The sequence below is a fragment of the Schistocerca nitens genome, chromosome 1, assembly GCF_023898315.1.
Source record: "Schistocerca nitens isolate TAMUIC-IGC-003100 chromosome 1, iqSchNite1.1, whole genome shotgun sequence".
Taxonomy (NCBI): Eukaryota; Metazoa; Arthropoda; class Insecta; order Orthoptera; family Acrididae; genus Schistocerca; species Schistocerca nitens.
In genome coordinates this window covers 911570820-911588164 of record NC_064614.1, presented here as the reverse complement: position 1 = coordinate 911588164, position 17345 = coordinate 911570820, and the positions used below count along the sequence as shown (strand labels likewise).

Sequence of the window (17345 nt, the reverse complement as noted above, 5' to 3'; positions counted from 1 at the left end):
TGTATCCTCCCCTCCACCATCAGCTTTTCTGAACTCATCTCCCATCCACCCCTAGCAGCTGAGTGGTCAGCACAATGGAATGTCATACCTAACAGCCCAGGTTCAATTCCTGGCTGGGTCGGTGATTTTCTCCTCTCAGGGACAGGGTGTTGTGTTGTCCTTATCATCATCATTTCATCCCCATCGATATGCAAGTCGCTGAGGTGGTGTCAACTCGAAAGACTTGCACCAGGCAAATAGTCTACCCAACGGGAGGCCCTAGCCACATGGCATTTCCATTTCCAACTTGTGCCCTCATGCTATTTGTGTGACTCCCTCTGCAGATGCACTTGCCCCTCTTTCTCTTTCCTGCTCCTCTCCTTTTCTGCTCCCCATTTCCTCCTCACCCTCCTCCCTGCCCCACAGTCTTCTGATGCTGTGCCTGTTGGCAGTCTAGTCTGTGCACACTTTGCCAGATAGTGCTCTTCTCTTCTCCACCTGTATTCTGCTATCTCTCCCCCTTCCCTGTCCCCTCCAGACTGCTGCTTCCACTCTATGTGCCAGCTGCATTCCAGTCCGAGCTGCTGCAGATGGAGGTCAAGTGTGCTTAAGGCCTGCTTGCTTGTGTGAATCAACGTGTGTGTGTGTGTGTGTGTGTGTTGAGGAAGGCCTTAATGGCTGAAAGCTTTATTTGTGACAGTCTTTTTGTTGTGCCTATCTGTGACTCAACACCTCTGCTATATGGTGATGATAAAGATAATTAGGTAATCAATGGATCACTGTTGTCAGAAAACTTCAGAGTTGATTTTCTCAATAATTTTTGATAGTTGCATTGAACTGCTCTGTGACTGATATTTGAATTCGGAACTAAAAATACCATGAATATAAGAAATTAGAAAAATCCAACTGGTGGTAAATCTCCTTGTTGATGTTACTTGTGCAAATCCTGAGTGACTCTCCAGTACATGGCTAAAGACAATATCTTGAGAAGCAATTTTATTTTGGCTAATATTTTATTTACTTTGAGAATGACCAAATCTTGTATAAAGAACTGAAAAGTCAAACAAAGCACTAAAGAATAGAAATTGACACATAATCTGACAACCACTTTGCTTTAAAAGTTACATATTTTTAAAGTGTGATTACATTGCATTAATTTATACATCATTCAAAAACTTAGAGGACAGAGTAAACATTATACCTTTTAGGTTATGCAGAAAAATCATCTAATGAAAAAATAATAAACAATGTAGTGGAGATGCTGAGCTGCAGAGAGGCACAACAAATACTGTCATAAAGTGAGCTTTCAGCCAACAAGGCCTTAATTGGAGATAGGTACCACACACACACACACACACACACACACACACACACACACACACATGACCACTAAGTCTGTCCTCAGCAGCCAGAGACTGTGGTCATTTGTGTGTGTGTGTGTGTGAGTGTGTGTGTGTGTGTGTGTGTGCGTGCGCGTGTATTTCTGATGAAGACTTTGTTGGCCAAAAGCTCACTTTCTGACAGTCTTCTTGTTGTTCCTATCTGGACTCAGCATCTCTGCTATATGGTGAGCAGCAACTATTCTTCTTGTAATATTGCTACATCCCATCCTGGATTTTACATTGTTTAATAATAAACAATGCAGAGAATGAAGTCAAAGCAGTCTGGCACATCATAAAAAAGGAAACAGGAACAGGAAAACAAAGAATATGAAACTGATATGCGAGGGGGATGGCGTAATAAGTGATACATACCACCCAGCAAATTATGTGAATGAACATTTTTCAAGCATTGCAAAGAAGTTACAACAAAAATTCCCAAAAACAAATATAACATCCGTAATTAATTAAGCACTAATTATATTGATGTTTCTACCAACCACAGAGCATAAAGTCAGTGGAACTATACTGAAACTGAAAATAAAATTCAGTAGGCTCCGATGAAGTACCAATACATGTATTGAAACAATGCATAAAGAGTATACAAGCTCCCTTAACAGACATAATAAATGAATTCTTAATTGCAGGGAAATTTCCTGGATATTTAATACAAGAAGGAGTTGTGCCTCTGCTAAAGAAAGGTAATACAGAGCACACTGAAATTTACTGGCCCATTACATTGCTGTCACCTCTCTAAAAAATAATGGAATCAGCTATGAAAAACAGATTAATGAGTTAGTTGAATAAATACAACCTTTTAAATGAATCACAGTTTGATTTCCAAAGTGGTAAAAGTACAGAACCAGCTGTAGTAAAATTCACAAAAGGGGTGCTTTCATGCTCTTGATAAATATGAGTGTCTCACAGACATATTTCTACATCTTTCTAAATCTTATGAAACTACTAACCATAATATTCTACTAGATAAGCTAGAAGGATTAGTAACAGGAGGGGTACCTAATGAGTGGTTCCAGTTACACTTAACACATATGGTACAAAGAGTAGAGATAATAACTACCTCAAGTAAGTTCACACTTTTTGTAAAATACTTATCAGAACCAAAACACGTCAATAGAGAAGTTCCTCACAGTGGTATATTAAGATAGTACTTTCCCTGATATGCATTAATGACTTTCCCGGTAGCTCAAAATTAATTCCCTAACTGCAAATTCCTTGACATTAACTGTATTATGTACAGAGCTACTATCAAATAATGACATATTAAAATTTGTGCTGGTCCGGGGCTAGAGCCCAAATTTCCTGATTATTGTGAGTGGTCACCTTAACCACTTCGGCTATTCATCCACTCCATGGACTGATCCAAATTTCCATATGTCACACCATCTACATCCATTTACTAAAATCATCACCTAATGATCACAATATTACTTGGATTCCTGCAACACGAAAAACGCGACAACAAGGAAACAAGACCGATGTTGTTATCAACATGACCCATCCAAACCTTGTAATTCTTACATTCACATCTGGAAGAACAGATAATGTTGGTGATTCACTGATGTTCACAATACTTTAAAATTAAATCACTGACTGTGAATTCCTTGACATCAGCTGTTAGGCAGATATATACTACCCAACAGCATAGGACCACGCATGGATTGTCTAAGTGGTTAAAGTGAGCACTCATGATAAGTGGGAAATTCAGTTTTGAGTCCCAGTATGGCACAAATTTTCACATGTCACTACTGGACAACAGATCTAGAGAGTTGTAATGTCTCTTGCAGCAGTCTCTCCGCGATATTTCTAGAAATTTTATAAATTATATAGCTCAGTACATATCTCGAAATATCTCTTCTTATCTTACCGATTATCAATGCAAAGTAGTTTCAAGCCCAATTATTCCTTGGAGTGTCCATTTACTCCATGGCATAGCTTCTCTGCTATCTATGTTTTCTCTTATAAAAAGATAGGGACTTCTTGCCGATTAGTCGTGAAAGAAGGATGTATATGTATGTATTGTTGAGCTAGTCGCCATCTTGATAAGATTCTGTATGAGAAGGAATTTTATACATGAACTAAACCAAAGTAAGTGTGTTCGCGTATTATTTAACGGATTATTATTATTGACAGTGTCTGCTCACTATGCTGTGTTGCACGGGATCAGTGGGGAACGTCTGATTTACACTGGACGAACCTGCCATTTTGTATGCTCAAGATATCCAGTTACTTCAAATAAATGGGCTAACACGGTCTTACCAGCAGATCTCCGGTCTTCCCCATGTGATCACCGAAAGTTAATAATTATTACAAATGTTTCCAGGAGATCGACTGACAATTTTCATCACACCGAGACTTCGAAATTGCTTCACTGCCTTATGGAATTTAAGTTAAGCTTAATTTAATCAGGATAGAACAGTATTGAACTGTGTGAATGTGATAAGCCTGCTTTGTCAATGAAAATTCCCTTAATATACGCATGTTTTTACTATCCTGATCAGTGAAGCTAAATCAGGCCGGTGTGAGAGAGGTTTTTAAATTTTAGAAATATTAAAGAGTGATTCAAAAAACATTTACAAATTGACAAAGCATAATGATGTACAACAAGTATCAATAATCACATAGGAACTGGGGGTTACAAGGGCCATCTGGAGCTATTGAATGATGTTGCTGTTATTTAGTCACATGCTACAAAAGGATAATCACTACAGGAGATGCTTGAAGTTTTATCCAGATACATAAGACATGCCTGACATCAACGCTGCATTGAATGAAGCACCCTCTCAAATATACCTTGTGTGTCTTGGAAACAGTCTGCCCACTAGATCCTCTGGTGATGTAACAGGTTTTTTCATAAATAAGGCCCTTCAGATATCTCCACAAGAAAAAATCAATTGGGGACAGAGTGAATGTTGTTGGTTGCCATGAAACTGACCCACTGCGACCAATCCAGTAGACGAGAAAGGTTGCCTGCAGATGTGCCTTCACTTGTCTGCTGAACTGTGCAGGGGCCCCATCATGCTGAAATCAAATGTGGTGCCAAATAGGCATGGGAACATCATTCAGCATGTCCAGCAGGAATATGCGATATGTGCAACCATCAAGTCAGTCCAGGAGAATGTACAACCCAATTAAACAAATGCCAGCCCATACATTAAGAGTAAATTTACTTTGCGAGGCATGCATATGTTTAGCATGTGGGTTCTCATCTGCCCACATATGCAGTTTCTGAACGTTCATCACACCCTCAAGTGAGAACACAGCCTCATCAGTAAAGAAAACACTTGCTGTGAAGCTTTGTTTTTCAGCAAATTCCTGCAGAAACCATTGTGAAAATCCCACAGGCTTATTGTAGTCTCCTGGTTGCAATGCCTGGATCCATTGGAAATGAAACAAATGCAGTCGTTTGTCATGTACAATGCACCAGACAGAGGGTTGGGGATATTAGTGGCATGGGATACACCTCATGTACTTCTACATCTACATATAAATCTACATTTATACTCCGCAAGCCACCCAACGGTGTGTGGCGGAGGGAACTTTATGTGCCACTGTCATTACCTCCCTTTTCTGTTCCAGTTGCGTATGGTTCGCGGGAAGAATGACTGTCTGAAAGCCTCCGTGCGCGCTCGAATCTCTCTAATTTTACATTCGTGATCTCCTTGGGAGGTATAAGTAGGGGGAAGCAATATATTTGATACCTCATCCAGAAACGCACCCTCTCGAAACCTGGCGAGCAAGCTACAACGTGATGCAGAGCACCTCTCTTGCAGAGTCTGCCACTTGAGTTTGCTAAACATCTCCATAACGCTATCATGGTTACCAAATAACCCTGTGACGAAACATGCCGCTCTTCTTTGGATCTTCTCTATCTCCTCTGTCAACCCGATCTGGTACAGATCCCACACTGATGAGCAATACTCAAGTATAGGTCGAACAAGTGTTTTGTAAGCCACCTCCTTTGTTGATGGACTACATTTTCTAAGGACTCTCCCAATGAATCTCAACCTGGTACCCGCCTTACCAACAATTAATTTTATATGATCTTTCCACTTCAAATCGTTCCACACGCATACTCCCAGATATTTTACACAAGTAACTGCTACCAATGTTTGTTCCGCTATAATACACTCCTGGAAATTGAAATAAGAACACCATGAATTCATTGTCCCAGGAAGGGGAAACTTTATTGACACATTCCTGGGGTCAGATACATCACATGATCACACTGACAGAACCACAGGCACATAGACACAGGCAACAGAGCATGCACAATGTCGGCACTAGTACAGTGTATATCCACCTTTCGCAGCAATGCAGGCTGCTATTCTCCCATGGAGACGATCGTAGAGATGCTGGATGTAGTCCTGTGGAACAGCTTGCCATGCCATTTCCACCTGGCGCCTCAGTTGGACCAGCGTTTGTGCTGGACGTGCAGACCGCGTGAGACGACGCTTCATCCAGTCCCAAACATGCTCAATGGGGGACAGATCCGGAGATCTTGCTGGCCAGGGTAGTTGACTTACACCTTCTAGAGCACGTTGGGTGGCACGGGATACATGTGGACGTGCATTGTCCTGTTGGAACAGCAAGTTCCCTTGCCGGTCTAGGAATGGTAGAACGATGGGTTCGATGACGGTTTGGATGTACCGTGCACTATTCAGTGTCCCCTCGACGATCACCAGTGGTGTACGGCCAGTGTAGGAGATCGCTCCCCACACCATGATGCCGAGTGTTGGCCCTGTGTGCCTTGGTCGTATGCAGTCCTGATTGTGGCACTCACCTGCACAGCGCCAAACACGCATACGACCATCATTGGCACCAAGGCAGAAGCGACTCTCATCGCTGAAGACGACACGTCTCCATTCGTCCCTCCATTCACGCCTGTCGCGACACCACTGGAGGCAGGCTGCACGATGTTGGGGCGTGAGCGGAAGACGGCCTAACGGTGTGCGGGACCATAGCCCAGCTTCATGGAGATGGTTGCGAATGGTCCTCGCCGATACCCCAGGAGCAACAGTGTCTCTAATTTGCTGGGAAGTGGCGGTGCGGTCCCCTACGGCACTGCGTAGGATCCTACGGTCTTGGCGTGCATCCGTGCGTCGCTGCGGTCCGGTCCCAGGTCGACGGGCACGTGCACCTTCCGCCGACTACTGGCGACAACATCGATGTACTGTGGAGACCTCACGCCCCACGTGTTGAGCAATTCGGCGGTACGTCCACCCGGCCTCCCGCATGCCCACTATATGCCCTCGCACAAAGTCTGTCAACTGCACATACGGTTCACGTCCACACTGTCGCGGCATGCTACCAGTGTTAAAGACTGCGATGGAGCTCCGTATGCCACGGCAAACTGGCTGACACTGACGGCGGTGGTGCACAAATGCTGCGCAGCTAGCGCCATTCGACGGCCAACTCCGCGGTTCCTGGTGTGTCCGCTGTGCCGTGCGTGTGATCATTGCTTGTACAGCCCTCTCGCAGTGCCCAGAGCAAGTATGGTGGGTCTGACACACCGGTGTCAATGTGTTCTTTTTTCCATTTCCACGAGTGTATAATCATACAATAAAGGATCCTACTTTCTATGTATTCGCAATACATTACATTTGTCTATGTTAAGGGTCAGTTGCCACTCCCTGCACCAAGTGCCTATCCGCTGCAGATCTTCCTGCATTTCGCTACAATTTTCTAATGCTGCAACTTCTCTGTATACTACAGCATCATCCGCAAAATGTCACATGGAACTTCCGACACTACCTACTAGGTCATTTATATATATTGTGAAAAGCAATGGTCCCATAACACTCCCCTGTGGCATGCCAGAGGTTACTTTAACGTCTGTAGATGTCTCTCCATTGATAACAACATGCTGTGTTCTGTTTGCTAAAAACTCTTCAATCCAGCCACACAGCTGGTCTGATATTCCGTAGGCTCTTACTTTGTTTATCAGGCGACAGTGCAGAACTGTATCGAATGCCTTCTGGAAGTCAAGGAAAATAGCATCTACCTGGGAGCCTGTATCTAATATTTTCTGGGTCTCATGAACAAATAAAGCGAGTTGGGTCTCACACGATCGCTGTTTCCGGAATCCATGTTGATTCCTACAGAGTAGATTCTTGGTTTCCAAAAAAAGACATGATACGCGAGCAAAAAACATGTTCTAAAATTCTACAACAGATCGACGTCAGAGATATAGGTCTATAGATTTGCGTATCTGATTGACGACCCTTCTTGAAGACTGGGACTACCTGTGCTCTTTTCCAATCATTTGGAACCTTCCGTTTCTCTAGAGGCTTGCGGTACACAGCTGTTAGAAGGGGGGCAAGTTCTTTCGCGTACTCTGTGTAGAATCGAATTGGTATCCCATCAGGTCCACTGGACTTTGCTCTGTTGAGTGATTCCAGTTGCTTTTCTATTCCTTGGACACTTATTTCGATGTCAGGCATTTTTTCGTTTGTGCGAGGATTTAGAGAAGGAACTGCAGTGCGGTCTTCATCTTTAAAACAGCTTTGGAAAAAGGTGTTTAGTATTTCAGCTTTACGCATGTCATCCTCTGTTTTAATGCCATCATCATCCCGGAGTGTCTGGATATGCTATTTTGAGCCACTTACTGATTTAACGTAAGACCAGAACTTCCTTGGATTTTCTGTCAAGTCGGTACATAGAATTTTACTTTCGAATTCACTGAATGCTTCACACATAGCCCTCCTTATGCTAACTTTGACATCATTTAGCTTCTGTTTGTCTGAGAGGTTTTGGCTGTGTTTACACTTGGAGTGAAGCTCTCTTTGCTTTCGCAGTAGTTTCCTAACTTTGTTGTTGAACCACGGTGGGTTTTTCCTGTCCCTCACAGTTTTACTCAGCACGTACCTGTCGAAAACGCATTTTACGATTGCCTTGAACTTTTTCCATAAACACTCAACATTGTCAGTGTCGGAACAGAAATTTTTGTTTTGATCTGTTAGGTAGTCTGAAATCTGCCTTCTATTACTCTTGCTAAACAGATAAACCTTCCTACCTTTTTTATATTCCTATTAACTTCCATATTCAGGGATGCTGCAATGGCCTTGTGATCACTGATTCCCTGTTCTGCACTCACAGAGTCGAAAAGTTCGGGTCTGTTTGTTATCAGTAGGTCCAAGATGTTATCTCCACGAGTCGGTTCTCTGTTTAATTGCTCGAGGTAATTTTCAGATAGTGCACTCAGTATATCATCACTCGATGCTTTGTCCCTACTACCCGTCCTAAACATCTGAGTGTCCCAGTCTATATCTGGTAAATTGAAATCTCCACCTAAGACTATAACATGCTGAGAAAATTTATGTGAAATGTATTCCAAATTTTCTCTCAGTTGTTCTGCCACTAATGCTGCTGAGTCGGGAGGTCAGTAAAAGGAGCCAACTATTAACCGAGCTCGGTTGTTGAGTGTAACCTCCACCCATAATAATTCACAGGAACTATCCACTTCTACTTCACTACAGGATAAACTACCACTAACAGCGACAAACACGCCACCACTTGTTGCATGCAATCTATCCTTTCTAAACACCGTCTGTGCCTTTGTAAAAATTTCAGCAGAATTTATCTCTGGCTTCAGCCAGCTTTCTGTACTGATAACAATTTCAGCTTCGGTGCTTTCTATCAGCACTTGAAGTTCTGGTACTTTACCAATGCAGCTTCGACAGTTTACAATTACAATACCGATTGCTGCTTGGCCCCCGCATGTCCTGAATTTGCCCCGCACACTTTGAGGCTGCTGCCCTTTCTGTACTTGGCCGAGGCCATCTAATCTAAAAAGCCACCCAGTCCACACCACACAACCCCTGCTACCCATGTAGCCGCTTGCTGCATGTAGTGGACTCCTGACCTATCCAGCAGAACCCGAAACCCCACCACCCTATGGCACAAGTAGAGGAATCTGCAGCCCACACGGTCACAGAACCGTCTCAGCCTCTGATTCAGACCCTCCACTCAGCTCTGTACCAAAGGTCCACAGTCAGTCCTATCGTTGATGCTGCAGATGGTGAGCTCTGCTTTCATCCCACTAGTGAGACTGGCAGTCTTCACCAAATCAGATAGCCGCCGGAAGCCAGAGAGGATTTCCTCCGATCCATAGCGACACACATCATTGGTGCCGACATGAGTGACCACCTGCAGATGGGTGCACCCTGTACCCTTCATGGCATCCGGAAGGACCCTTTCCCCCCGGTATGCACACGGACTGCACATTGGTTTTCTTCCCCTCTCTCGCTGCCATATCCCTAAGGGGCCCCATTGCGTGCCTGACATTGGAGCTCCCAACTACCATTACAGAGCACTTTCTTCCACTACAGCTGTTCATGTTGTCCATTGACAACTAGCATTTGTGCATTGAATGAGATAGTTTTGCACAATTGTTGATGTAGGATCATGAACAATATGTGATATAGCACCTTTCTATTGGATATTTTGCACAATACAATTACATGGCTTCTTGTCAATTGCTGTTGACTGCACCATAATCCAAATGCATCTGAGCCATTTTGTGGTACATGTAAATGTTGCTTCTAATGTTTCGAAGATGTGAATGGTGACAGTCTCCCTGTGCTCTGCCTGTATTTGTATAGCAACACCCTCTCCCAAGACTGTCAGTAATTCTAACGGAATGTTGTCTACTCATGGGGCCTTGTTTGGACTTAGGTCTTTCAGTGCTGTGTCAAACTTTTCACACAGTATCACATCTCCCATTTCATCTTCATCTACATCCTCTTCCATTTACATAATATTGCCCTCAAGTACATCACCTTTGTATAGACTTTCTACATACTCCTTCCATCTTTCTGCTTTCCCTTCTTTGCTGAGAACTGGGTTTCCATCTGAGCTTTTGATATCCACACAGATGGTTCTCTTTTCTCCAAAGGTATCTTTAATTTTCCTGTAGGCAGTATCTATCTTACCCCTAATGAGATATGCCTCTACATCCTTACATTTGTCCTCTAGTCATCCCTGCTTAGCCATTTTGCACTTTCTGTCGATCTCATTTTTTAGACGTTTGTATTCCTTTTTGCCTGCTTTATTTACTGCATTTTTTCTACTTTCATCAATTAAATTCAATATATCTTCTGTTACCGAAGTATTTCTACTAGCCCTCATCTTTTTACCTACTTGATCCTCTGCTGCCTTCACTATTTCATCCCTCAAAGCTAACCATTCTTCTTCTACTGTACTTCTTTCCCCCATTCCTGTCAATTATTCACTAATGCTCTCCTGAAACGCATATTAACAACACAATAATTGTTGTTAATGTCAATAATTGATGTCCCCTTGTCCATAACAAATACGTTGCAAACACAGCACATACACAACCCAAAACCAAGCAAATAAGTCATGTGACAACAAAATAAAACAAAAACAGCCACAATATAACATATACATGCTCATAACAATTACATTTGTTATTTTCCTGTAGGCAGTATCTACCTTACCCCTAATGAGACATGCCTCTACATCCTTACATTTGTCCTCTAGTCATCCCTGCTTAGCCATTTTGCACTTTCTGTCGATCTCATTTTTTAGACATTTGTATTCCTTTTTGCCTGCTTTATTTACTGCATTTTTTCTACTTTCATCAATTAAATTCAATATATCTTCTGTTACCGAAGTATTTCTACTAGCCCTCATCTTTTTACCTACTTGATCCTCTGCTGCCTTCACTATTTCATCCCTCAAAGCTATCCATTCTTCTTCTACTGTACTTCTTTCCCCCATTCCTGTCAATTATTCACTAATGCTCTCCTGAAACTCTCTACAACCTCTGGTTCTGTCAGTTTATCCAGGTCCCATCTCCTGAAATTCCCACCTTTTTGGAGTTTCTTCAGTTTTAATCTACAGTTCATAACCAGTAGATTGTGGTCAGAGTCCACATGTTCCCCTGGAAATGTATTAAAATTTAAAACCTGGTTCCTAAATATCTGTCTTACCATTAAATCTGTCTGAAACCTTCCAGTATCTCCAGGCCTCTTCCATGCATATAACCTTCTTTCATGATTCTTGGACCAAGTGTTAGCTATGATTAGGTTGTGCTCTGTGCAGGTGGCTTCCTCTTTCATTTCTGACCCCCATTCCATATTCCCCTACCACGTTTCCTTCTCTTCCTTTTCCCACTGTCAAATTCCAGTCACCCATGAGTATTACATTTTCATATCCCTTCACTATCTGAATAATTTCTTTTATCACATCATACATTTTAGCAACTTCTTCATCATCTGCAGAGCTAGTTGACATATAAACTTGTACTACAGTGGTAGGTGGGTGCTTCGTGTACATCTTGGCAACAATAATGTATTCACTATGCTGTTTGTAGTAGCTCACCCGTACTCCTATTTTTTTATTCATTATGAAACATTGACAATTGCAGCACAAACTTCTCTGCCCATGAGAACAGAACAAGATCTAGACTGAACTTACATTTACCAAAGAAAGACTGAACATAAAACTCAGAACAGTGTTTTCTACCAAAGAATAAAACTGTACAATAAACTGGCAAAGCGGATGAAAGAAAGTGCTAAAATAAACTTATTTTTAAAAAAAGGCAAAGGTCCTGAGTTCTAGTCTTGGTCCAGCACACAGTTTTAATCTGCCAGGAAGTTTCATATCAGCGCTCACTCCTCTGCAGAGTGCAAATTTCATTCTGTAAACTTATTTAAATTGATTAAAAAGTAATTGTTATGCAATACATTCTTTACATTGAAGGATTACTTAGATAACACAGAGTAGGGATTTGTAAAAAATGTAATACAAATAAAACTCATCAATAACAATAAAACATATATAATTCCACATAACACTTTCAACTAAATTTTTTCCTTCTTTTTTCTTTTATGGAAAAACTAACTTCCATATTTATGCAATATATAATACTAAAACCTGTCCTCTTTCCAAGCTCAACAGCTGATTCATTATACAGGGATGCTGACTCAGTTTTTCAGGGAAGCAAATGGGAAGTTGTGGTACGCAAAATGGTCCTGACATCAACTGACAGTGTGTGTAGTGTTATGAAAAAATGTGGGTATAGTGTGTGCAGTGACAGGGAGTGGGAAAGAAATGAAGAGTGTAACATTAGCATTTTACATTATTAAGTATCTTATTTGAAAAACAGTATTGTACGTTCTCCCTCTCCCCTCCCTCCAAACCTCCTGACTGCATCTTGCAGCCCTATCCTGTCCCCACCATATCCCTAAGTGCTCCCACATGAAGCACTTCACCTTCTCCCACCCTTCTCCTGCTGCCCCTCCCCTTCCTGTCGCAGCTTTCTTCTTACCCGCACCACCCGTGGATTGCTTCTCCCATCAGGTGCAGTTGCCATGTGCAGCCTGGTTTAAGCAGGCATCAACAGTGTGTGTGTATGAGTTGTCATTGTGTGAATGAGTATGTGATTTATACTTTAGAAAAAGACCTTTTGGCCAAAAGCTTACACATATAGCAGTCTTCTTGTTGTGTCTGTCTCCAACTCAGTGTCTCCTCTATATGGTGAGTAGCAACTGTACAGTGGGGACTGTTACTGAATGCATTTAATAGTATAAAGTTTAATTTTTATTTTTCACTTGATGTTCGCCAGTGCCTTCTGCCTGGTGGTCAGTTGCAGCACATCAGTCATGTTGCACAAAGCTGGACAGAACCCACTTTGAATCTCACGTGTTGAAACATCAGCAGCTAAACTCATGTGTTGCTGATGAGGTAACACTACCAGACTGTGCATCTATAACTTGGCTGTCCAATAGGGAGGATTGGAGGCGGTCACATATGGGTGGAACTGCGAACCTTGCAGAACTAGCACTCCTGAAAGAAAGGATACTGCAGAGACATGGCTTAGCCACAGCCTGGGGGATGTTTCCAGAATGAGATTTTCACTCTGCAGCGGAGTGTGCGCTGATATGAAACTTAATAATGATTTTTATGAACATACTGATGGGTTGGCTATGGGCAGTTCTCTTAGTTCAGATGTGGCCAATTTGTTTATGGAGACCTTCGAACAATAGGTGCTTCAGACTGCCAATAAAAGAGCAGCCAAGTGGTACCATTATGTTGATCACACTTTCATGGTATGGACACACTGAAGAGAAGTTGGATGCCTTCCTGATACATCTCAACAGTATCAATCCGAAAATACAACTTGCTATTGAGATGGAGAATAATGGGCAACTTAATTTTTTTGGGTGTGTCTATCATCAAACAAGGAGATAGGATATTAAGCCATAGGGTTTTAAGAAAGCCATACATATTGACAGTTACCTTCATAAAGAGATGTAATTAAAAGCTTGTTAGACAGGCAATACAAAATTTGTGAACCAACTTATTTAAAAGATGTGACTGAACAATTACAATCGAAATTCAAGAAAAATTGTTATTCTAACAAGAAAATAGATTCAGCACATCATCCTAGAGAGAGAATCAGGATCAACGAGGAACAATGGCTGCCCAAAGGGAAATTTTTCCTCTACATCTACATCTACAACCATACTCCACAAACCACCTGACGATGCATGGCAGAGGGTACCTTGCATACCTCTGTCAGTTCTCTCTTTTATTCCAGTCTCGTATTGTTCATGAAAAAAAAAAGATTGTCGAAATGTCTCTGTGTGGGTTCTAATCTCTTTGATTTTATCCTCATGGTCCCTTCATGAGATATACACAGGAGGGGAATATACTGCTTGACTCCTTGGTGAAGGTATGTTCTTGAAACTTCAACAAAAGCCCGTGCTGAGCTACTGAGCATCTCTCTTGCAGAGTCTTCCACTGGAGTTTATCTATCATCTCAATAACACTTTTGCAATTACTAAATGATCCTGTAATGAAGTGCGCTGCTCTCCGTTGGATCTTCTCCATCTCTCCTATCAACCCTATCTGGTACAGATCGCACACCGGTGAGCAGTATTCAAGCAGTGGGTGAGCAAGTGTACTGTAACCTACTTACTTTGTTTTTGGACTGCATTTCCTTAAGATTCTTCCAATGAATCTCAGTCTGGCATCTGCTTTATTGATGATTAATTTTATATGGTCATTCTATTTTAAATAACTCGTAATGACTACTCCCAGATTATTTATGGAATTAACTGCTTTCAGTTGCTGACCTGCTATATTGTAGCTAAATGATAAAGGAGCTTTCTTTCTATGTATTCGCAGCACATTACACTTATCTACATTCAGATTCAATTGCCATTCGCTGCACCATCATCAATTTGTTGCAGATCCTCCTGCATTTCAGTACAATTTTCCATTGTTACAACCTCTCGATATACTACAGCATCATCCGCAAAAAATCTCAGTGAACTTCTGATGTTATCCACAAGGTCATTTATATATATATATTGTGAATAGCAATGGTCCTACAACACTCCCCTGCAGCACACCTGAAATCACTCTTACTTCAGAAGACTTCTCTTAATTGAGAATGATATGCTGCACTCCGTTATCTAGGAACTCTTCAATCCAATCATACAATTGGTCTAATAGTCCATATGCTCTTACTTTGTTCATTAAACAACTGTGGGGAACTGTATCAAACAGTTTGCAGAAGTCAAGAAACACAGCATCTACCTGGGAACCTGTGTCTATGGCCCCCTGAGTCTCGTGGACGAATAGCATGAGCTGGTTTTCACACGATCATCTTTGTCGAAACCCATGCTGATTCCTACAGAGTAGATTTCTAATCTCCAGAAAAGTCATTATACTCGAACATAATATGTGTTCCAAAATACCTGTTCATTAGTAAGATTACAGATCACATTGTGAAAGTGTTGAGCAAGTATGGTGTGGAAGCTATCTTCAGACCCACCAGGAACATAAAAGAATGTTTAAGATTGGTAAAAGATGTATGGCATCCTTTGGCTACATTGGGTGTATGTTAAGTTCCTTGTGTCTGTGGACTGGTTTATATTGGTACTATGAAAAGAAGTGTTAATACCCTTCTTGTTGAACACAGGAAGAACTGCCACTTGAGAGATACTGATAAATTGGTCTTAATGGAACATGTTTACCGAGAGGGTGACCATGAAAGAAAATTCAATGGGATGAGTGTCATGTCAAAAAACTCACATATCATGCATGCATGCATGCATAGAGAGGCTATAGAGATTTATAAACACCATAATAATTTTTACAGAAAAGAGGAAGGTGTTACATCAGATAAAATTTGGATGTCAATGTTGCAAAAGAATGATTGATTACTTTCAATAAATAATTTTGGCATTACCAGAGATAATCTCATATCCAATGTAATGTGATGGGCCATGGTGTCCTATACATTGCCTATATGTTCGGTGCTCCCTCAAGTTCTGGTTGCAATTTGCCACTTCACCTCTGAAGATGTCTCCCTTAGTTGGAGATGAAATGTTATGCGAAAGATTTATGCATTGAGACAATGGTCCAGAAGTTTTAAGTGAAAACAAAGTTAAGTACTTTTTGCTTGCTCATTTCCTTGAACAGAATCAGAGTTGGTAGTGCTGAACTTACATCAGGCATGATATCACATACTAATTTCAGCTGAGAATTCTAGCAATGGTCACAAACTTTATGTATAAAATACGAGTTCTGAAAAATTTGGTTAGATTAATGGTTATAATTACACAGCTGCATTAAGTTTTGAGAAATTAGATACACCATTACAATTGAAGAAAAGAAATATGCCTGCACTGGGATAAGGAGTTGAGGAAGGTTGATGATTCCATTTTTGTGAATAACATTTTGACAGGAAACCTGTCTTCATTTGGTGCTGTTGTCAAATCTATGGTCATCATTTTCACTACCATGTAAATACTATTTGATCACTTGTCAAAACCAAATCTTATCTTATTACTTACAATATAACATAAGAGGTTGGGTTGCTCTCTGCAGAATCAGTGAGGAAAATAATTTTTGGGGAACACACTAAGAGAAGGGGCAGGATGTGTTAAGACATCAGGGAATACCTGCCATGGTACCACAGGGAGGTGCAGACTGAAAAAAAAAGATGTAGGGAAAAAACACATATTGTAATACATGCAACAAATAATTGACATCATTGAGAGTAAATGTTGCTCTAAGACGAGAAGTCTGGCAAAGGAGAGAAGTAATAACGCAATGCACAGAGTATGTCAAAGACCAACGGAAGAAAATCATTACCTATGCATAAAATTGGAATTGTCTGAAAATATATCTTCCAATAATAATCAAGGGGGAAATCTCTGAAATTAAATTTTTAAATGTTTTTTTATAAAACATGGCAGAAATTCTGTATGTAAGAAGCAGTAGTTATCTGTAAACAGAACAAAGGAGACTCATCTATGTCATGTACAGCACTAAAAGTCTGATACAAACCTCACGTCTAATCATAATTATGTCTATCATAACAACATGAAATGAGTTCTCTCTAAGAATATTGTACCTTTATGTCAGCAGAAAATCTGTACCGTGCAAGATTTATAGCATATCCATTTGCTAAAGATCCTCCGGGACAAAAAACTCCTTCACCATCAGGAAATCCAACTAATTGGTTCATTTTCTCAAGAACTGTCATTTCCATGAGGGTAAATACAGGAGCCACTTCATATGTATATGCACTTGCATTAAGAGAGGCAGCAACCCACTGTCCTGCCAGTCCATATGGATCAAGGCTGTGAGGAGGAAATAATATTTTTTATATTAGAACTTCTACACCTGAAAGAAAGGATAGCTTTTAAATTTATCATTATCAAAATTCATCATCAGTTAAAATCTCAGTCTTCATTGCATTATATGTTGTGCACAGAGATCAATGCGCTTTAATATAAACTCATTAAGACCATCAAGAATGACATCAGAAAGATGAGTAGCATGATACTTTGCATCTCAGAATAAAACAAAAACAGCATGAGCATACCTCACCTAAGCAGCAGTATGCAACTTCTAGTATCAGACCAGTGAGGTGGAGTAACACAAGTCACAGCAATTAATTCAATTCTGTTAATTGTAAGGAGA

General features: G+C 41.0%; 1 protein-coding gene across 1 annotated transcript in view; it reads right to left on the bottom strand.

The window, feature by feature from the left end:
* LOC126237335 (cysteine sulfinic acid decarboxylase-like) overlaps positions 1-17345 on the bottom strand; it is a 131980-nt gene that overhangs the window by 76557 nt on the left and 38078 nt on the right. Inside the window, exon 2 of the mRNA XM_049947323.1 lies at positions 16774-17002. Within this exon, the coding sequence (XP_049803280.1) occupies positions 16774-17002 (229 nt within the window). The remainder of the gene's footprint in view (positions 1-16773; positions 17003-17345) is intronic.